Raw genomic sequence first — 23,945 nt, forward strand, 5'->3', positions numbered from 1 at the left:
GAAGAAGCAAAGGAAATGCATGGAGGCAATGCAGCCACTTGTACAGCCAGCCTCCTGTGATTCCTTTAGAACTCAGAGGAGTTCCTAGGTTGGTGCTAAGGAGGACAAGTTTAAATGTAGCTGACAAACACTAAATGCTTAATCTTCTCTCCCTCCATGCCACATATCCCAGGATCCTCCACCCCCACACCTTAAAAAAATCAATTTTCATACACTTTTCTATATAAATGGGAAATTAACCTGTCAATCTTGATACTCCACCATCACATGGGTCCCAAGAGTTTAATAACAAAACACTGCAGGCTGTGTGGAACAAGCGCGTTACCCACGTGAACATACACAGCAGAGCAGTTCTTCCATAAATCATGGGAGTCGCTCATGGATGGAGGCTCCCTGGAACCTCTGAATGAGAAGCATTTGCTTTAGGAGCCCAAGTACCCAAGAAAAGAAAGAAAAATGAGCCATAGCCAAGTCTCTTGACCTTTCCAAGGTTAGTTCGTGCACAGTTACCTGCCTGGGCAGAGGTGCTTAGAGGAGATGCGCTGGAGACGCCGTGCCAGACGAAAGGGAGACCTCTCTCAAGGTAGAGAATTGTCACCCCAGGTCACTCCCTTTAAAAGCCCCCAAATCCCACAAGCTAAGAACTTTGGGAAGAACTGAAGTCAATGATTCCGAGTCTGTGAACACCTCCAGTTAATGGTTTAAACTGGTGGTGAATGAAAATGGAAAAAGCCCTAAAAGAACCACAATTCACTGTTTATACATAAACTAGTGTCAACAAGTGTCCTGTGTTTCTTCTCTCAGTGGATGTTAACTACCCATTAACATAAGCCAGAAACCTGGTGGCATCCTTGACTCACTTTATACTGCCAAATAAAATGTATAGGGGCCTACATTTCCGGCATTCAGCTGGCTACTCTGAAACTCTGTAAGAAATTTACATCTATAAAGGAAATCTCCATTTTGTAAGGGCTCTGCCTGTCTGCACCCTGAATCACTAGAAACTATTACAATGAAGAAGGCAAGACTCAAATCTAAATAACAAGTCTGTGGCCGGGCGTGGTGGCTCACGCCTCTAATCCCAACACTTTTCGAGGCCAAGGTGGGCAGATCACTTGAAGCCAGGAGTTTGAGACCAGCCTGGCCAACACGGCAAAATTCTGTCTCTACCAAAAATACAAAAAATTAGCCAGGTGTGGTGTAATCCCAGCTACTCAGGAGGCTGAGGCAGAAGAATCACTTGAACCTGGGAGGTGGAGGCTGCACTCCAGCCTGGGCCATAGAAACAAAACTCCGTCTCAAAATAAAAATTAAAAAAAAAAAACAAAACAAATAATAAGCCTCACCTTAGACCACTGTGTCTTAACTGGGCTTCCCCGTGTACCCCTTTCTTTGTTTTGACAAATAATGGTGTTTAATGTTATGCCTCTGAGATGTCAATTTTTAAACTCATTTCATCCAAGAGTCATCTTTTTGGAAGGACACATTTAGGGTTGCCTAGCTAACAACTGCTTAGGGTGATGGAACAGAAAATGGAAAGATTAATGGTTTGATATAAAAAGAATCATGTTTAACTTCTGTTTCTTTGATTCTGTGATTTTTTTATACCTGTCTTGTTTGTCAACAAAAATAAAATAACGTAAGATGATGGGGCAGAGGAGGGACTGATGGCAGCTGAGTGCTTCTGAGAACCTGTCTTTGGGCAGGTATGAGTTCAGAGAACGCCTCTCCCTGCATTCGTTATATTTCAAGTACATGCAGCTGGAAGTGATCAATATACTAATGCGACATATTCCGGAATGGCATTTCCTCAACTCCTTCACTGACTAGTTTTAAGAAGCATTTTAAGCATATATATTAAGAATGACTAAATTAGGTCAATGTAAAGGAGATAAAGGTTTATAGATGAATTAAATCATAGTTTCGAAAATCCTTTTTGGTAACTTGAAAATCTTTTTTCTTTTCTTTTTTTTTTTTTGTAGACACAGTCTTGCTCTGTTGCCTGGGCTGGAGTGCAGTGCTGCGACCTCAGCTCACTGCAACCTCTGTCTCCTGGGTTCAAGCGATTCTCCTGACTCAGTCTCCAGAGTAGCTGGGACTACAGGTGTCTGCCACCATGCCTGGCTAATTTTTTGTATTTTAGTAGGGATGGGGTTTCACTGTGTTGCCCAAGCTGGTCTCCAATTCCTGAGCTGAGGCAATCCATCCGCCTCAGTCTCCCAAAGTGCTAGGATTACAGGTGTGAGCCACCGCGTCCAGCCAGTAACTTGAAATCTTAAAGTCGAGTTATGTTAAATTAAGGAATAGTTATGAAACGTCTGAGTTGTTTCTAAATAAGTTAAAATACTGAAACATTAATATCTGAATATAAATGTAAAGTATATGTATTTTGCCATCTTGTTTTTATATGGCATAAATTAAGTACATGTAGGCCTTGAGAGTCTGTTAATAAACATGAAAAACCTGTATTACTAGGGCACATGTTCCTAAACATAAGAAATGGTGCTCATGTACAAAATGCTGATATAAAACAGTTTAAATCTGCTTACTCCCTAGTTTTCACTAGAAATTAAGGTTACCAAGAGTTAAAAAGTCTAATTAATAGATGACCATTAAAACTAGAAGGAAATAACTCTGTATGTGAGGGAAATAAGAGACGTTTTAAATAGGAAGTTATAAAGTATGAGACTCTGTTAAGGGAAAAAGAAAGTAATTTTTTCTTTTTTCAGTAGAGTGATGGTTCTTCCAAAATGAGAAAGAGGAACATTAGAGGACAAATGGAATCGATGAGGAAATGGTAAAAGGTTTGTGGAAGACGAATCTTGTGAAAGGAATTTTATGTTTGATCAAGCTAAAATTAAAAGGAAATTATTTATAACATCTAATTTTTTCTAAAACTTTTTTTTCTAAAAATTGAGCATTAATATCAAATGTACACTGATGGGCCAGGCACAGTGGCTAACGTCTGTAATCCCAGCACGTTGGGAGGCCAAGGAGGGCAGATCGCCATAGCCTAGGATTTGGAGACCAGCCTGGGCAACATGGCAAAACCTCATCTCTACCAAAAAAAGTATACAAAATTAGTCAGGCGTGGTGGCGCACACCTGTCATCCCAGATACTAAGAAGGCAGAGGTGGGACCCTGGGAGGTGGAGGCTACAGTTAGCCGAGATTATGCCACTGCACTCCAGCCTAGGTGACAAAGCGAGACTCTGTCTCAGAAAAATAAATAAAATAAAAAGATGCTAATGCAAAATAGAATTTGGTTCTCTCTGTTAACACGAGGTAATCACGGTCATTTTAAGTCTTGTTATCTACAGTTAATTGCTTTATTCTGATGCATGCTTTCTTGGAGTATTGATTTACTCTTAATAAGAAATGGTGAAAGGTTTTTCTTTCCTTCTAGATAATTGGTCTAGGAAATAAAGATTTTGTATTTTATCAAGACAATTTCTTGTGCTTTGTGTTTTCTTTTATTAGGCCTTTGATTACTTAAGAAACGTGAGTCTTCTCAATATTAAAGGAGATAAGTTTTTGCTGACAACTATGTAACTTACTTTATTTGCCTTCTGAAGTCTTTTAATTATCACTGGTTAAATGAACAACTATTATTTCCACAATGACCTGTGATACTATTTTAATTGTTTTAAACCTGTGGATATTTTTGACAAACTTCCCAAAATCAATTTTAGACTAAGTCTCTCTGACCTCAAATTCACTTTGAGGTTTCTCAGTTGGGCCCCCAGAAAACATCAAAGGATGAGTCTCTCACCTTGAAAAAGAGAGACATTACTCCAATTAGGCTTATCTGATCATCTGATATGTTGTCAGTCATAATTTTGGTTATCATGATAACTTGTTGTATGCCACAGGAACAGCCAAATTTCCTTGTCAACTGAATTATTATAATGAACCCTCATCAGATCTCTAATCATGGTCGCTTTAAGTCTTGTTATCCACAGTTAATTGCTTTATTCTGATGCTTTTCTCAATGCTTTTTGCAAGCAACTATAATCCTAAAATGTTGTGTTTTCAAGGAGATTCACGGAAAGAGATCTCTGATAACTTTAAGATCATACCATTGGACTGGGTTAACATAACTCTAATAAAGAAACTGATGGGCTCGTGAAACTACTGACCAAGATCAAGCAGAACAAAAATTAATTACATGAAATGGAATAAAATGATAAATAATAATTGTGGGTTTTATGGTTTTTAATTTGACACATTGCCGGCATTTTATTTCTTACATTAAAAAAAACAACACCTTTTTCCTTATATTAGCTTTCAGCAATTTGGTAAAGTTATACTCTTATGAATAAAAATGAAATATTTATGTTTTCTCCCTACCTAATCTCTCCAGAATTCGGAAATTATCTGTGACTCTTCTTATCTTCGCGCTAATATCGTTATTTCCATTAAGTTCAATATGAGTCTGCTCTCATAACGGAATATAGTTGGAAATATCAGTTTGGCTTCCTAGCTTTGAGAGTCCTTTAAAAGTTCAATCTGAGATTTCTTATCCAAAGTTCCAGCAAAGCAAACTTTGTGATCAATCACTAGCGTTACTGGAGTTGTGTAAATAATCAGGCCAAATTTGACGAGACAAAGCTTATTTTGCAAAAAAAAAAAAAAAAAATCGCCTCGCTTTGATTATCTTTAGTAGAAATGAGGGTGACTGTAGGGAAAAAACTATGTTTCAGAAGAAAAACCATAGTACACCTGTTATTAGATTGTAGCCCTGTTCATTGTTTTTGAGTTTTTACTATTTGTAGACTGAACTGGATCCGGAATTCTTCTACTTTCCTATTTGGAAACATCTGGCTACAACTCTCCAAATACGAACAAGAACTGCTCTGTCCCAGAAGCCCTACAAGCTGGAGCTTGACAACTCCATGTACATTACGAGGGACAGGTCTCATACCTGATATGTGGGCCACAGAGAGTTCACCCACACACCAGATGTTATACTCACAGACAGTCCAACTGCAAACCAGGACAAGAAGCTGACAACTTCATGCTGTGGACAGCTTTTCCCAAGACATCAGAACAATATGCTTTATCATAATGAGACTCTGACTCCTCTTGATTTTTCCTTGCTTATGCCTACCTTTTTCACTTGGCAGGACAATGCTATATCACTGGAATTGCACAATCAGTAGCTTCTACAGAGACTTGATGGGAAAAATGATCTGTCATGCCAAACCTAGTCATGGGATGGTAGGTAACAGAAATATTATCTTCTAGCCGAACAGGAAATAATCTGCACAGGTGCTAATGCTTCTTATTGCACATGGATAAACCGAACAAATAGGCTGCTTGGCTAAAACAGGTAGATTCCCCATCTGGCTCATTATTTGATCTAAATGATTTCAGTTGGTTTGGTTCATGGGGACCCTGGCTAAGGGGCATACTCCAGACTCTTGGTATTATCATCCTCATAGTCATTAGCCACAACAGTAGTCTCCCTGGTGCACTGCATCCTCTCAAAAAAGTCTTAAATGTACATATGCAGCATCTGCTGAATGGTAAATGTTCTCTCTCTGGCTGAAATGATGGAAACTCCAAGAAATGCATGACAATGAGGACACCCATGAATGACGTGTTAAGATTCAAACCCTAAAATAATGATGACGGAGTAGTGCTGATGCCCTAAGTTTTGGTCACACTGTCTCCTAGTTGAGAGCGTGACAAAAAGGGAGAAATTGTTAAATTAACTTTATAGGAGGACACTGGTTTGAACTGAGCTCCTGCAATAAGCCCAACAGACCAAACCAGAATGGCGTCACTCACGCTGAAGTTCCATACCACTAAGTCGAATAAGATTTTTATCTGACCTACCGAGAAATCAGGAGAGAGAATAGCCAAATCCCCAAACAGGTCAGTTGTAGTTGGATGATAAGAAAGTTCCCTCTGCTTTAACCTTTATAAGAAAAGTAACTCTGAAACAACTAACCTGCTTTTTATTTTCTGTTTCTGCTTTCCTCAGTTCTTTTCTTTCTATAAAAGCAACCTCCTCTGCTTGGCCCATCAGAACACTCAATTCTATTCAAGCGTTGCCCAATTCTGGAATCACAAGTACGAGCCAATTCAGGCCTTTACATTTGTTGTAATGTTGTCTTTTGACAATACCTTTTCAAATCCCAGATCCCATCCATTCCCAAGTCCTCTTGGAGTTTCCATTATATCCAGGGAATCTGTCCCACTGCCACCACCCTTATCCAAGCTGCCGTCGTCTGCCTGCAAATACAAGACAGCCTAAGAATTCCATTCTTGCCCTTCCGAGGCTTTCTCCCACTGCAGCCAGGGCAATCTCATCAATTTTTCAAAGCACAAATCTTGTATCCTCTCAATCAGTTTCTCTCTCTCTCTCTCTCACACACATACACACTCTCACTCTCTCTCTCTCTCTCTCTCCCCCCCACCAAACACTTAATGGCTATTTAGCTTGAGCTTGAGTTTGAGTTTAAGTGCTCTTAAACTCAAGGCTTTGACAGGCCCTACAAAATCCATCTCACCCCCTCTCCCAATCTCTGCCTCAGGTCTCTGCCCACTGTTTTCTCACCTAGACAGTATCCTCCCTCCCCAAGGGCCCACCTCACATTTCACCTAGTTAACTCTGACTTACCCTTCAGATCCTAGTTCTGATCTTTCATAGTATTTACTAGTCTGTAATTACAGGGCAGGGGCTGGGGGAGGAACTCTGCCTTTTTCTGTCAGGGTTCCAGCAGAGAACGAGGCCTAATACCCTAGGGCATGCACTGGATGTACTGAATGAATTTCTCTCCCACGCATCCAGAAAGCATCAGCTGTGTCACACTCCTGGAAGAGCTGAAGAGCTGAATAGTCACAGAGTTCTGCATTGTGTGGTTCAGATGGGGAACCCAGGTCTGAAAAGCTTTGTGCCAAATACTACTTGACACACAGTAGGTGCTCACAGGTTTGTTGAGTTAAAATGAAACAGAAATGTAATCTTGCAATGACCCCCCAAGGCTGGCACGCTCTCGCTCACTCTGCTCCAGTCACACTAGTCTCGTGCTGTTCCTTCAATACCTACCAGGTCCCCCTGCCTGGCATGCCTGTGCCCCAGTTATCTGCTTGGCCAACTCCCTCACCTTCTCAAGACTTGATGCAGATCTCACCTTTCAATGAGGCCACCCCAGACACCCTCTTTAGCTCTGCAACCTGACCCCACGATCCCTGGAATTCCTGATGCCCCCTTATCCTCCTTCCTACAGCACTCATCACCTTCACACTTTCTTTACATGCAGCTCACTAATGGATAATGCGGATTGTCTGTTGTGTATTTTCCCCTACTAGGAATATAGGTTTCATGAGGAGATCTGTAACCCAAGTGGCTAAAACAAGGCCTGGCACATGCCTTATCAATGTTCACCAGATAAATGCATGAACGTGCTTCTTCTGAGTTACTACTCTCTCATAATTTGGAAGCACACAGGGGCTGCCTGGTTCCAATTCTGTAGATTCTTTAGCTCAAATCCCCGCCAATGATTAGAATGCCTCTCCGTGTCCGGTTTCAAATTCCTGAGGCAGAACCAATTGACCCAGCTTGTCTTCCCAAAGCAGGCCACACGATAGAGGTTAATGGTAGCTACCCACGGATGAGCCATTTAGTGTAGAAGGGCCTCTCGGCATAACCGAAAAAGAGCAAAGCCATCTGAAGCTATTCAATGTGGAAGCAAAAGCTCTCCCCAGATCGCAAGCGCACTGCTGTGTTACAGCAGAGGCCACACTGGGTATCAGTGGAGGCGGGGGCATCAGGAGTGAGTTGGATCAAGTTAGATGTTTAGCCGCCAATCCTGACCTTAGTGGGGTCTGCTGCCAAAACTGAGTGGTGTACCTCAATGTCTGGCTCACCCAGAAGAGGTGCATCACTCCCTCAGGAAACTTAACTTACATGTCTATATGCAGCCATCTGCTGAATGGGAAATGTTCTCTCTCTGGCTGGAATGATGGAAACTCCAAGAGATGCATGATAATGAGAACACCCATGAATGACGTGTTCCCATCTCATCTTCTCCATAAACAGATCTGTGGACAAGTGTAACCAGCAGACACTTAAATAAAAAATCAAAGTAACTCTGCAGGCAAGCAGGCATTCTTTAGAACTCCTCACTGCACCCTGTTCCCTGCTGCGGATTTTATAATGAACTGAAAGGCAGAGTGGCTGACACAAGCTGGATAGTTCTGGCTCAGGAAGACGTCTCGCGAAGCTGTAGTCACCTGAGGCCTGACTGGGGCTGGAAGAGCTGCTTCCCTTCCCTGTGGGCTGCTAGTTGGAGCCACAGACCCTCACCTGTGGCCTCGCCTCACCACAGGACAGCTGGTCTCCCCCAGGGCAGGGGATCCAAGAGAGACAGGCTGGGGGAAGCTACAACATCTTGTATGACTTCTGCTGTATTCTACTGGTCACAAGACCAGCCCTGATGCAGAGAGGGAGGGGATGACACCTGCGTGTGAATACCAGGAGGCGGGGACCCCTGGACCATCCTAGAGAAGACATACCACACAGTCTGTTCATGTAGACAAAGGCCTATTTTTTAAGGGCCCAGAGCTAACAAAAGGTTTTTACATCTTAAAGGGCTATAAAAAGGAAAATAAAGAAGCATATGTGACAGAGACCACATGTGGCCTGCAAAGCTTAAAATATTTTCTATATGGTCTTTATAGAAAAAGTCTGATGACCTCCGATGTACACTGTAGTTTACAGACGATTCAAGGGATCTTTCAAGGCTAATTCTTCCTCTGTGCCATGTTCTCTTTATGCTCCGACTTTAGAATCTATCTCCCAAGTGAGCAACTCTATTGAAACAGGAGCTCAGCGAACTGCAGCTCTGAATATCATAGTGGCAAGTGCTAAGAAATGAACAGCTTATCATAACCTGAACAGAAAGATAATAATCAAGGGTTCCTTGTCCATAAGGTGTCTGATAAATACGAACTCAGTGAATCAATGACTAAATGGATAAGAAATACTACAAGGATGCATCTTCAAAGTATGGAGCTCTCATGACAATAGAAATATCTTTAACCAATGATTTACAATATAAACACAACAAAATGTGAAGGCGCTATAATAACAATGACAGCTGAAATTTATCGAGGGCTAACTCCATGCCAAGTATGGTCAAGTATTCTTGCATTCACGCCTCATACGCTGAGGCAGGTGCCTTCATTTTACAGATGAGTAAATTGAGGCTGACAGAAACGAAGTAATTTCCCCAAGATTACATTGATACATAAGTAGCAGGACTATTTTCTCGTAGCAAGCTACATAAAAAAGGAGCAACTCTGCATCCTGAATGTCGTGCCTGAGATCAGTTTGCTGAAAGTGCAGCAGAGACAGCAGCCCTCCGCTGGCTCAGGCTTCTCCTCCATCCCTTCTCGCTCCCTCCCTCCCTCACACTCAGCTGGCTTGGATCCCAACCCAGGGACTCCAAGAAGGGCCCAGTTCCGGACTCCCTACATCATCAAGGTCACAGAGACTTGAAATGGGTGATTGAACCTAATTACTCACTGCTCTGCTCCCTCTATCCAAAGACAGTTGGAAAACATTTTCACTGAGGTCTTTGCTGAGATTGCGGACTCAGCACAGGACCTACCTCCTGCTTTCCTAAATGAGCGAAGTGGCTGGCAGCTGCTCTGGCTCTGGGGCCAACAAGGTGTTGACACTTGAATTAGGAGAGGGCAGAGAGAAGGCTGCAGCGCTTGCAGCAAAGCGCAGGGCTGTCAGGTATACACCCAGGACACACTGCGGCCGCTGCAACAGAACTGAGCTCCAGGCCAAGTGTTTCCGAGGCAGACATAAACAGATCTCGCTCTCCCTGAATGGCCTTGGAGATGGCTCAAGGTGCCCACTCTTCCCAGATTCGTGAACCTGAGGGTACAGGACCTGCTCAAGACTATACAACCGGTGGCAGAGCCAAAGTTCCCTGATGCTAACTCAAATTTCCCCACATCTTGGATTCTGCTCTTGGAAAGCTTGAAGTCCACTTAGTTGAAAAGACAGTTGATTATGACAAGTTCTGGAGGGAAGAGGACCTGGGCAGAGGGAACCTGGACTAGAGGCTGAGTGTACCTGTGTCAGGGACAGAAAGAGAGGGGCCAGGGTAAACGCAGACAGAGGAAGTCAGAGGCCTGGAACAAAGTGAGGCGTGAAGGGGAACATGTGTGACTATCTGGACAGGAGAGTCAGCTGACCAAGGACAAGGGCAAAGACTGTCAAAGAGCACTGAGAGACCAGCTGAGAGCAGAGACATGAATCTCTGTCAGTAACACACCACTGTGACCTCAATGGGATTCTCGTAAATAGAGTTGTCCAATCCCCGCACAGTAAACATGCAAGCCACAACAAGATGACCACTTTCCTCAGTCCACCCTGATTATGAGATAATCATCATCCACAAAAATATTATTCCCATGCCTGACAAGCAAAGGGAGGAGGGGCCCTCTAGTCTGCCCTTGTAAACAGACACTTGCAGGAAGGGAGAACAGGGAAGAAAGGGGCTTTGACGTCAGAGACCAGTTTAGGTCCCAATTCTGCCACTTACTAGCTGCATGATCTTGAACAAGTTACTAGACACTTGGTGACCTGGTTTTCTCATCTGTAAAATCAAAATCATACTACCTACCCCAAAGAACTCTTGTGACGATCGAAAGCAACATGCTTAGCTCACAGACAGCTGTGACAGATTATCTGCAGTAATGGCCAAACGATTGTAATGGCCTGCTCCTTATACCCACAGCTTGGCAAGATGACTGCACTCTCCTGTTAGAAGGACGGGTAGAGGGAGGGGGCAGGTCTCTCTCTCCCTTCCCCTTGAATCTGCGCTGGCCTGTGGCCTGCTTTAGCCAATGAAAAGAAGTGGAGGTGACTGTGCGGCTTCTGACCTGGGGCCTCAGCCCCCGACCCCGCCTCTGAGGTGAGCACCAGGGGAGGGACCCTGGGCTAGCCTGAGGCCTAGGGATAAGCCCTCCCAGCTGTTGACTGTAGACATTTGAGGGACCCTAGGCAAGACCAGGAGCCCAGCAGCCCAGCCTGAACTGCCAGCTGCAGAAGTTGTTCTAAACTAGGTGCCCAGTTGTTCTTTAAGCTCCCTAAATACCGGGCTGATTTGTCAGCAATGACTGGAGTAATACTCAATGCGCCGCAGCTGATAATCAGGACGTCTCTCTTGTCCGGCAGTTCTCCTGGTCTTGAGTGATGTTTCCATCTCTACCAGGTCGTTCCCATCAGCATGCAGCCTTGCCATTATTTCACCCTTTAGAAAAAAACCTTTCCCTTGACCCCAATACCCTTAAAAACTACCACCTTGTGTCTTCACTCCCGCTTTCAGCAAAACTCCAAGAAGGGGCCCATGCTCCCTGTGGCCAATTCTCCTCTGCTTGTTCTTTGACACTTTCATATTCAACACTCCACTGACACTGTTTTGTTTTTTTTTTGAGGCGGAGTTTCGCTCTTGTTGCCCAGGCTGGAGTGCAATGGCACGATCTTGGCTCACTGCAACCTCTGCCTCCCAGGTTCAAGCGATTCACCTGCCTCAGCCTCCCGAGTAGCTGGGATTACAGGCATGTGCCACCATGCCTGGCTAATTTTGTATTTTTAGTAAAGACGGGATTTCTCCATGTTGGTCAAGTTGGTGTCAAACTCCCGACCTCAGGTGATCCGCCTGCCTCGGCCTCCCAAAGTGCTGGGATTACAGGCATAAGCCACCGCGCCTGGCCCCACTGACACTTCTTGTTGAGGTCTCCAGTGACCACTATGTTACTGAATGCCAAGGCCGAGTCCTGGCCCTCACGTGACTTGACGCAGTCAGCACCATGTGTCACCGCAGCCCCCTCTCAGCCTCCTCCTCAGGAACACTTTCTGCAGTTGGCTTCTGAACACCAGTCTACTGCTTTCCCCCTACTTTCCTGCAAGGTCTTTTGAGGTTTCTGCTGGTGCTCCCTCATCTCCCCCACCTCCTAATGCTGGGGTGCTCTGGGGCTCAGGCTATGGCCCCTGCTCTTCTCTGACTTACTTGCTGGTAATCTCATCCAGTCTCATAGCTTTAAACACCGTCTTTATGTCAACAACTCTCAAAAAAGCCTACACTTCTTTTCTGAACTCCAGATCTTTTTACTCCAGATTTTAATGGCCTAATGGCCACCTCCTTGATCTCTGACAGGCACCTCAAACTCACTCTGTACCCACATGCCCCAATTGTCCCCCACAATCTGTGCCACTGGAGCACTCCTGCTTCGAATGTCAACCTTCTGATGCTCAGGCCAAAACCACTGGGGTCGTCCTAGACTCCTCTTTCTCTCTTGCACCCCATACTCAACCCCTCAGCAAATCCCACTGGCTCTCCCTTCCAAGTCCTTACAGTCATCTCAAGGCCTGGCCTCATCTGCCATGGGTCTCCAGCCTCTGCCTTAGTCACACACTCCCGGCTCAGGACTTCTGTGCCACCTCTTCCTTTTCCGGAGCACGCCTGCCCAGACATCTGCAACGTATAGGCTTCTGCTCCTTATTTCTGATCACTCTCCCTTTCCATCACACGTAAAACTAACAACCCTCTTCCCCCGGGCATCCCGTCCCCTTCCCTAGCTCCTCTATATGATACCTGTCATCCAAAAGCCTACATACTATACTTGTTCATATGTCAACTAAAAACTCCAGAGGGCAGAGATGTCTTATGTTCCTCATTAGGTACCCCCCGTGCCTGGAACAGTGGTGACACAGGACCTGTTCAATAAACATTTGTTGGATGAATGAACATCCAATCAATAAATGAACAAATATAGAAACAATAGAATTTTTTTTAGTACAGTGTCCCATTTAATGGTAAAGGAAAAATGCTGAAAGCCTCTATAGTTAATCACGAGGTTCTACAAAACTTCCACTGTCTATTTCTCCTTACAGTGGTGAGAAGGAGAAAGAGGTCTCCATTTGCATAGATGGAGACCTGAATGTGTGTGTGCTGGAGAAGCCAGAAGGCTCGCTGAACGACCCCAGTCAAACAGGAGGCAGTTGGGGGGGGTCATGGTTCAGTCGTCTTCTGGCCCAAAAACCACCAGATTCTTTGACCTTTTTAAACTGATGAGTGACCTGCTTCTGGATTCCAGAGTAAGAATGACTGCAGAGAACCCCCGAACCAAAGCCACACTGCAGGTCAGGGATTGGCAAACTCCTGCCCACAGCCCAAGTTCACCCGGACCTGTCTGTGCAGGCTGCTTGTTCGTAGCCTGCAAGTGAAGAATGGTTTTCATATTTTTAAATGATTTCACTTTAAACGGTTTTATGGGTATCTGTATAATAGTCTTAATTTTGCTTCTTGGGCCTGCAAAGCGTAAAATAGTCACGACTTGGCGCTTTCAGAAGTTCACCAACCCCTGGGCGCAAACTCCTTGGTAGTCCATGAGGCCCCTGAAACAGCCACCCACGTATTTCAGCAAAAAGTAACATCTGAAGTGAAATGCCTTAGAAGCAATCAGCGAACAGTGATTGGAAAAGTGATTAGAGATAAAGTGGCCACTGGCCATGGCTATTATCTAAAATAATGGTGACACCCTCTACACAGCTGGGAAAGAAATAGCCAAACACGGAAATGTATTTTACGCATGTTCCCAGGGTAAAGCATATCCGAAAGCCAATGGCTACGATAGATATTGTTCTAAATTTGGAGGTATCTGATGACAGAATGAAGTTTCCTTCCCTTTTCTTACCCACACCCAAAACTACACCCACACTTCTCATGAGAAAAATTCTGTCACACTTAGGGTTTCCATTTCCAACATCTGATCTTTCACTTAAGAAAAAACCCATTTCTGGGACACTTTAGTTACCTATCAACTGCTCCCAAATGGAAGCTCCTAATATACACAGACCTTTCAGTGCCACACCTGGCAAAGAGGAAGCCACAGGCATGATTGTAACACTGTATCCCAATATGTTATTATTGTATCATTGTTACATATATTATTGTATCACATATTATATATGATACAATACATAAGGGATTGCATATACAATGTATTGAATATTCTGTAACATGTAAATATAAAATCATAACATATACAGCATGTTGTATGGTTTTATATTATTACATGCATTATTATATCACTGTTACATTGCTATCCTAACTTAGGAGACACAAAGTCACACATTAGCTGCAGGGCTTCAGACAAGTTACTTCACTTCTAGAAGCCTCCATTTCTTCATTGGCAAAATTAGAGAATAATTTGAGATTTTTACTCTTCTCTTCTAGCTCAAGATGTCTGTGACTCCAAAGTCATGTTAAATAATCTTTTGTTTACCTTTTTCTCCTACCCCGAACCAGTTTATGACTACATCCCAATACGGCTTCTAAGCTCACTGATGAACCAATGGCCTTGTCCATTATATTCACTCCAACACCCTGACGCTCTGCACTAGTTGATTCAAACCGCCCTCCCAACAAGCTGTTTAATGTATCTATTTTCCTAACAACGAAATTGATGATCTTGTCATACATATGCACTTGGGGAAATGGTTAGCCCTCTACAGAAGCAGGGAAGAGGGATTGTTGGGTCATTAGTCACACTGCCTAACAGTAAGCATTACATTAACAATGTTAATAACACTTCTGGGCTCACTCTGTCTCTTTCATGTGAAGAAACTAAGTATTTAATAATCACTGCTCTCTGGGAGGCAGAAGACAAAAAGTTGTGATGGTAATTGGGTATGCTTAAATAAGGCCTCATGTCTCTTTTCTATGAAACTCAGCACTTGAATGAGATTGAGTCAAGCCCTAAGCAAATGACTGTGGGAAATTAGAATTTTCTAACAAAATGGATTCTTAACACTGATAATAGCTTTTGAACTTCCCATACCCTTTCTCTGAGTCCCATGCCATCAGATAATTCATCAAAATGGCGCCTGTAAGTGTAGTTTACATTTTACAAGAGGAATGATTTCAAAATAATATTCAGTGCTGATGTGCTTGTGAGTAACTGGTAAATTTATACATCACTCATGAAAATGCATCACTTTTGGAAAACAACAAGGCAAGATCCTTAAAGCTATTTCTATGTTCCTGGCTTGGGAACTTTACACTGGGAACTTATCCTAAGGACATGATCCAACAGAATCACAAAACTGTATTAATGAAGCTACTTACTGCTGCCTGACCTGTAAAAAGTGGAAATAATTTCAATATTCAACAGCGGGTGAATGATTTCATAAGTTATGGAACAGTAACATGATGGAATGTCACAGTCATAGTAGATATTAAGACCACATAGAAGCATAAAATTAAAAGAAAAAAAAGCAAAATTATTTGCACATGATGACAACTCTATGAAAAATATGCATCGTGTGCAGCCGCTCTGAAAAAGAATAATGGCACCAACTAACACTTTTGCCGCCTCACTATGTTTCAGGTCATTCATTCATTTTAAGACAGGGTCTCAGCTCACCCAGGCTGACAAGCAGGGAGGATCACCTAAGTCCAGGAGGCAGAGGCTGTAGTGAGTCGTGATCATGCCACTGAATGTGTGCCACCAGGCCCAGTTAATTTAATTTTTAAAAATTTTTTGCAGACAGGGTCTCACTATGTTGTCCAGGCTGGACTTGAACTCCTGAGCTCAAGCAATCCTCCCACCTCAGCCTTCCAAAGTGCGGGGATTATAGGTGTGAGCCATCATGCCCGGTCTTTTATGTCTTTTAGGCTTAGACACTCAACATGCATTTTCTTGTTTGCATTGTGTCCGTTTGCTCCAATGTTTTTCTTTAATAATGTAACATCATTTCAACCAAAATCAAATGTAACTTCCCTGTATGTGACCTAAAAGTAATAACAACAATAAACACTGACTGGATACTGACTGCAAGCCAGGCACCATCCTAAGCACTTTGCATGGACAGACTCCTTCATCCTTACATCTCCCTAGGAAGCGAGCACTATTTGCAGATGAGGAAATTGAGGCCCAGAAATTAAGTAACTTGCTGAAGGTCAGCCAATTAGAAAGTGGGAGAACAAAGACTCCACCCTGGCACCCGGGCTCCAGAGTTCTAAAGAAATTTTCAAAGACATTCAATGCCATAAAAAGCTCTCCTGTGATCTCTCAGCTCAGTCAAACCCAGGCTGTCTAAGCAGCTACTGAATGCTCCAGGAGCTAGCAGATCTGAAAGGCAGCGTGACCAATGCTGACGGTCACTGATGCACGCATGGCCTGCAAGGGCTCCTTCAAGACCACAGGCATGTGATACGTTAAGCTGAGAGACAGAAACAGGTGGAGAATTACCCAAACTCATACAGCCACTGGGACTGGGATGAAGCCAGGCAGATAATCCATGTCCATGGATCTGGTAAATCCAAGGTTCTCTCTACTATGCAACACATAACAAGAATCACTATTATTCATTAAATGCTCACTGTATGCTAAGGGCTATAACCCCTTTATGTGAATTATCTCATTAGTGCTCACAGTAGTCCTTCAAAGTATGCATTATTATGAATCTCGTTTAGAGATCAAGGAAACAGGCCTGGAAATGTGAAGTGATTTGTCTTGCCTTACTTATAAGCTAGAACACACTGAGCTGGTGGTTATTGCAGCACCCAGCCCTTGTGCATTCCGGATCAATATTAATTAGCTGGCACACGGGCATCCAGTTGCACCAGATGCTACTTTGCCATCTAGTGCGCAGAGGCGAGTCTAAACACCTTTGCTGGCTGGAATGCAAACGTTTCTAAATTTGCCCCTATGGCAAAGCAACCACTCGCATTCAGAACTGAGGCAAATCCTTAACTCACCCCCTGCCACCCCCAGCCCCAACTGGGCCTGCCAATCTGCTTCCAGCACAGCAAACCCCACAATCCACCAAGGCCTGTGGGCTGAAGCTTTTTATACTCAGCTCTTCTACTAAGGGTGTTAATTTCATTCGCTCACACCCACACTGTGTACAAACATGCAAATCATTAACATTTCCATTTACCAGGCTGGTATGGCCTGGAGCTGCTGGGATTTTTGAAGGAGATAACAATTCAATTTGCAATTACTGCTGCAATTTTTAATTCCCAAGGAAACTTCTGTCAGTGCTGTACTCCCAAGAGCCAAAATGAACACTGTAAGCAACTCTTCAAATTATTTCGAAAGAGAGAAAAAAAAAGAGAGGAAAGGAAGGAATAAAAGGAAAGGAAAGAAGGAAAGGAGCCAGTCAGGCAGGGTGCCTGGCTGCCTACCTCTGGGAGGGCAGGATTATAAGCCTATTTCAGAGAAGTTCAATTTAGCTCTAAATTTCAAAGTTTCCTCCAGCTGTATGAATCAAGACTAAATGTGGACTCTTTAAGAGGGGTTTTTGTGAAGCAATATTTGCAACTGAACAATCATCAATACATTTACTGTTTGTAAATTCAGAATTGCTGTGGGATAGAGGAAGGTGTACCTATTTTCATTCTCCAACGTTTCTACTTTGGGCAATGAAAGGCTAAGAATGAACATTTCCAGGTCCCAAATAACCACCTGCCACCTTCCAAGTCCCAAATACACCTGCCGGCACTGGTAACTACTATTTATTGCATGTCCACTGTGCACCGTGCACCAGGAACCACCATGCCCTGCATACGCCTACCCTTCTTTATACCAGCAGCGAAACTACAGCCAGGCAGCACTCACAGAGGGCACATGTGCCAGGCACCGTGCAAGTGCCGAGGACAAAACAACGAACCCTGCAACTGCCCGCCCTCAGGTGGTGTACAATTAAGTGGTAAACAGATCAATAAAAAAACAAAAAACAAAAAACCCACGGATGTAAATTAAATAACACAATAAGATGCAGTCACTTGGAACAGGCCACTGCAGACAAGAAAAGCCAGGGCATTTGGCATTAGAAAATGCATCTGTTCAAAGTCGGAGAGCGGGCTGGGCCAGAACTCTGGCTGGAACTCTCAGGATCACACTTGAGCCACTGCCTCGTGCCACTTCCCATCTTATTTTTTTCTGTTTGGGGCCTGCTGGAACTCACTATGGTAATACACATGAGTCAGATTTCTCAACTACGAAGAGCATCCATTATTGTAAAAAACATTTTCTTATGTGTGGGGTTGGTCCTGAGAGCTATCAAAAAATAAAAACCAGAACCATAAGTCAGACAGTATAGTGGTCCCCTTATCGAGTATGTGTCCCACACTGTCTCAAATCACTAGAGAAGCTTCTCTAGCCAGCATAAAATGCAGGTGGAGGCTGTGAGATTCATGTTTTTCACACTGGTGTTCTGCCCCTGTGGCTTTTCAACTCCCCAGGCGTATGACATGGAAACACACGTAAACGATCTAAATGGCAGAAAAAAGTTTCCTTTAAATTTGCCTTTGGAATGCACTCTGGGCCTGCCCTTCCTAATCATGATCATCTTTGGCTCTGGTTAAAGTCTTATTCTCCGGAGCACCTAACACAGGGGCACCGGGGCAGAAATCAGGGGCCGTCTGGGCTGTCCCAACTGCCTGTAGCAAATCCACATAATGATATGCCCAGGATTCCCATTCGCCTGTCCCTAAACTAGACACAGACAGTGCTACTTGCCCTGGAACCTGGGGCCATCATTCACCCACCAAGATTTCACAACCGCGTTGAATGTGGGCTGTGGATCAGGGTCATGTTGGTGCCCTGGGATTCTTTTTTTTTTTTTTTTTGAAATGGGGGTTTTGCTTTGTCACCCAGGCTGGAGTGCAATGGTGCAATCTCAACTCACTGCAACCTCTGCCTCCTAGGTTCAAGCAATCCTCCCATCTCAGCCTCCCGAGTAGCTGGGACTACATGCGCACGCCGCCATGCCTGGTTAATTTTTTTGTATTTTTGGTAGAGATGGGGTTTTGCCATGTTGCCCAGGCTGGTCTTGGTTTCGAACTCCTGAGCTCAAGTGATCCGCCTGCCTCGGCCTCCCAAAGTGCTGGGATTACAGTATTGTTTTTAATTGGAGAAAAGGCATACAAATTTATTAACGTGTACACAGGGAAAATCACAGAGTGATTATGATTTTAGACAGTAAATTATAGACAGCATAACTCTTCAACCCTAAATACTTCAGCATGACTATTCAAAAAAGCACATACATGACTCCTCCATGACTCAGCACCGTATCACACATAATCACATGAACAACAGTTCCTCATTATAATCCACCATGGAGTTCATATTCAAATTCCCGAACTGTCCCCCAATGTCTTTAATAGCTGTTTTGTTCAAACCAGGATCCAATGAAGGATTGCTAAGGAGTACCCTTTCCAAAGTAACACGTTAGACAAAAGAATGACTCATGGAAAGTCAGAAGGGCTGGAACCTGACAGTAAATTAGCATCCCACCTACTTGTTTTTTAAGAGAAAAAGATCTATCATTTGACAAACAGCAACTGCTCTTAACATTTCCATGCATTTTCTTCCAGTTATTTTTTTTTTCTTTTCATAAACACACCCATATATGCAGCTGTGAACAAACTGTCTTGCTACTGATCAAATGCTACCGCAACTTCTTCTGGCAAGAGGAGACCAAGACCTGGTGAACTCTCACATATGTCATCTCTGGCATGCCTGCCAGCCGGCCAGCCTCCTGGGTCAATAACTATGAAAAAAGGCCGCTGAGTGCATCAGAAGACTGCCCTGCACTGAGACACTATTAAAGGTCCCTGAGTTCCAAATGTACCACTGCACTGCTCTGTGGCCCTGCCAACTTCCTCCTTCTCAAGCTGACATGACCCCAAGCCCTAGAAAGACAGAGCAGGTGTCAGGAGAGGCTGCTGTCCCACTTCCTGGGTGTCCGGGATGGATAAATGTTAAGATTTTACAGAAAGTACCTTGAAAGTACTTTGGAACTTTTGGAAGTGCTATATATTTAAAAGCTGTTAATAACATTCTCTAAACCAAAAATATCACAAAAGCCTCAAACTACTAGATATCAAAGCTTTGACTTGGAATATCTCTTTTTCTTTCTTTTTTTTTTTTTTTTTTGAGACAGTTTCACTCTGTCACTCAGGCTGGAGTGCAGAGGTGCAATCTCGGCTACTGCAACCTCCACATTCTGGGTTCAAGCGATTCTCCTGTCTTGGCCCGTAGCTAGGAATACAGGTGCCTGCCACCATACCTAACTAATTTTTGTATTATTAGTAGAGATGGGGTTTCACCATGTTGGCCAGGCTGGACTCGAACTCCTGACCTCAAGTGATCTATCTGCCTTAGCCTCCCAAAGTGCTGGGATTACAGACGTGAGCCCCTGCGCCTGGCTGACTTGGAATGTTTCTAAAAAAGTAAAAATTTTCGGCCACGCGCATTGGCTCACACCTGTAATCCCAGCACTTTGGGAGGCGGAGGCAGGTGGGTCATGAGGTCAGAAGTTCAAGACCAGCCTGGCCAAGATGGTGAAACCCCATTTCTACTAAAAATACAAAAATTAGCCAGGCGTGGTGGCGGGTGCCTGTAATCCCACCTACTCAGGAGGCTGAGGCAGAGAATTGCTTGAACCTGGGAGGCGGAGGTTGCAGTGAGCCGAGATCATGCCACTGCACTCCAGCCTGAGTGACAGAGCGAGGCTCCATCTCAAAAAAAAGTAAAAATTTTCAACAGACACATACTATACTGAATGAAACATCTCAAGTTAAACCTAAACCCTCAGCCAAACCAAGCCCTCATATTGAGAGAGGAATCATCTTATTCCTCAGAAGAATTGTGAATTTTCTTGAAACCATGTTGGATTACCAGTGCTTTCTGCTCTGGAAAGTGATTCCCCAGGCACTTCAGCTCTGGTGCTGGGCCAGTCTCTCAGAGAAAACTGCCTTCTTGCTTCTTCCTGGAAAGGAAGCCCAGGGCTCTCTTACCTTGTTTCCAGGGGTACAGATGACTTCGTTTCAAGGGTTTCTGTTTTTCAATAGCATTGCCCATTTTAAAGCCAGACGACACAGGGCCCTTCCCAGCCCCGGCGTCTTTCTGGAACAGCAACTGAGGACCGAGTCACTGGCTGAAAGGGGATCATCTCTTGGACATCCCAAACCACCCAGCAGCAGAGCCCAGGCAGCCTCACAAGGGAAGCTTGAGGAATCTCATTCTGAACAGTCTTTGCCTTCTGCCTTTCAAAATCCCTTTGGCCCCAGGGAGGAAATCAGAAGAAAGGGCTTGTTATCGCCCTACCGGTGTGTCTCAGGCATGGTCTATATTAAGAAGCTCTTTCCTCGGCATCCTTTTGACACTTTATTACTCATCAGCACAGCAGTGGCTGGAAAGATGAATTTTATGTCCAAATACTTTTAATACCACTTTTCCCCGCAGGAGAAATGGGGAATCAGGTGATCAAAAAAGCTGAAAGTCATAAATGAACCATTCTGGGGCATGCTAGGAGAAACATTTTCACACAGACCCTTATGCCACGCCTTCTATTTCAGAGTCCCACGCTCAGACCAGTGTGCACCACCTAACAAGTACTATCAGAGAGAACAAGCTGATTTCACTAATGCTGTGTTTCCAAGGGAAACACAAAACAAAACAAAACAAAACATCAAAAAACACTGCTACACCTCAGTCTCCAAAGAAGAAAACACCTTGGGGACAAACACAGCTAAGAATTTGTAACCTCACGTTCCAAACTTCCACTGCACTTTGGGAAAAATTTTGCTGGAGAAAGTGCTACACTATCTAAATTCTGAACAATGGGTTTTCTGGAAGAAAAGAAGGGAATGAAATCAATCATATATTCTTGGTAAAAAGGAAGACAATGTCAAGGTGGATGAAAAGATTTCATTTATTTTAGTGCCAGAGTTTGAGGTTATAAAACTCCTAAAGAATCCCCGCAGCATGATATGGGTAAGAATGCAGGCTCTGAGCTGGGCGAGGTGGCTCACGCCTGTAATCCCAGCACTTTGGGAGGCTGAGTGGGTGGATTACTTGAGGCCAGGAGTTCAAAACCAGACTGGCCAACATGGTGAAACCCTGTCTCTACTAACAATACAAAAATTAGCCGGGCGTGGTGGCACAAAACTGTAATCCCAGTGACTTGGGAGGCTGAGGCAGGAGAATCACTTGAACCTGGAAGGGGGAGGTTGCAGCAAGCCGGGATCACGCCACTGCACTCCAGCCTGGGTGCAAATCCTAGCTCTGCCCCTTGGCTTTGCCAATTGAGCACAGTAGCCTCAGTTTCCTTATCTGTTAATTGGGCATAATTCCAGTCCCACCTCCTCAGCTGTAATAAGAATCAAATACAAGAGAAAATTTGTGAAGTACCTAGCATGCTGCCTGACACTCAGGAAGTCCTTGGTGAATATTTATCTTTGTTTTAGGGGGAGGGTGGGAACAGGGTCTTGCTGTGTCACCCAGGCTGGAGTGTAGTGGCGCAATCATGGCTCACTGCAACCTCAACCTCCCGGGTCCAAGCAATCCTCCTGCCTCAGCCTCCCAAGAAGCTAGGACTACAGGTGCATGCCACCTCGCCTGGCTAATTTTTAAAACTTTTTGTAGAGACAGGGTCTCCCTATGTTGTTCAGGCTGGTCTCAAACTCCTGGCCTCAAGTAAAACTCCTGCCTCAGCCTCCCATAGTCCTGGGATTACAGGTGTGAGCCACTGCACTCTGCTTATTTTATTTTATTTTATTTATTTTTTGAGACAGAGTCTTGCTCTGCAACCCAGGCAGGAGTGCAGTGGCGCAATCTCAGCTCCCTGCAACCTCTGCTTCCTGAGCTCAAGTGATTCTCTTGCCTCAGGCTCCTGAATAGCTGGATTACAGGTGTGCACCACCATGCCCAGCTAATTTTTGAATTTTTAGTCGAGATGGGGGTTCGTCATGTTGGCCAGGTTGGTCTCAAACTCCTGACCTCAAGTGATCCGTCCACCTCGGCCTCCCAAAGTGCTGGGATTACAGACGTGAGCACCATGTCCAGTCCTTCATCACTTTTATAATTGTAGACTGAAAATATATTAGCTTAGGTGAAAGATGTCTGGCTTCAGTCAATTTAGCCAAAAGCACCAAAGTAAATTTATTTTACAGAGTTGGATGGTAAAAAATGGGAGTAAGTATAGAACTGGAGTAGAATTTGAGACAACATTCCATAAAAGACCCACAGAGCCAGAGAGACTAAGTTTAAGAGGCACTTAACGCCCTGTTAGTTTCTGGGTGCAGTGGGTCACTGTTATACCAGGCCCTTCCTTTCTAAAGGAGGGGGAAATCATCTTTCCAATTTATGCAAAACAGATGAAACCAAAATCCAAATCTCTACAAAATCTTAAGGCCTCATATTTTGATCTACCAATACAGAGGTCATTTTTGCAAAATCACAGCCTGAGATTCCAAACTTGGCAAAGCAAATGGTATGTGTCTGTCGCACCCTCTCCAATGAGGCGGCAGGAAAGAGCGTGCGTGCAGAGGCTCCCCGTTTGCCTCACAGAGCTGCAAGCTCCTCCCCAGATTAAACTGCAGCCACAAAACTGGAAGAAAGCACAGGGAACCCCCACCACACTAGAGGGGTCCAGTGAAACCAGTTGCACAGCAGAATACCTGGCACACAGTAGGTGCTTAATAGCTCTCTGTTGAATAAATGGGTGGAGAGGTGACGGAATAAACCAATGAGAATTATCCCCAACATACATACACTGATTGTCCTCTCCCCCTGGAATGCGTTAACCAGAGTTTCTAATCCATAAAATAAGCTCTCCTCTCCTAGCAAGAGTCAGAGGGTGTGGGGTGGCTGGGGCCTGTTTCCTCCACTTCCCCACTCCTTAGCTCAGGCCACTCCCAGCCCTGGAGTTGCTTCCCTCTCAGGAGTGCAAAGCCCCTGATGTCAGGAGCCGTGTCTAGGGCAGCTCCTTGAGGCTCCTGTGCACACAGAGAACAATGGGTCACAGTCACAGAACCTGGGCTCAGGTGTGCACTCTGTCATTTCTTAGCTGGGGACCAACACATTCGTAATGGTGTTTCCAAGAAAAAAAGCATC

At 44.2% G+C, this 23,945-nt stretch overlaps 1 protein-coding gene across 5 annotated transcripts in view; it reads right to left on the reverse strand.

Moving 5' to 3' along the window:
* The window catches only part of RAPGEF1 (Rap guanine nucleotide exchange factor 1), a 158,570-nt gene that overhangs the window by 107,315 nt on the left and 27,310 nt on the right, over positions 1-23,945 (reverse strand). Inside the window, exon 1 of one of the 5 annotated variants that reach the window (XM_008005889.3) lies at positions 20,846-22,333. The exons of the other annotated variants lie outside the window; for them this stretch is intronic. Coding sequence (XP_008004080.1) covers positions 20,846-20,909 — 64 coding nt within the window. The 5' untranslated portion in view covers positions 20,910-22,333. Of the gene's footprint in view, positions 1-20,845; positions 22,334-23,945 lie in introns of those variants that run through there. 5 annotated transcript variants of the gene reach the window in all.

Source organism: Chlorocebus sabaeus, chromosome 12, assembly GCF_047675955.1.
Source record: "Chlorocebus sabaeus isolate Y175 chromosome 12, mChlSab1.0.hap1, whole genome shotgun sequence".
NCBI lineage: Eukaryota > Metazoa > Chordata > Mammalia > Primates > Cercopithecidae > Chlorocebus > Chlorocebus sabaeus.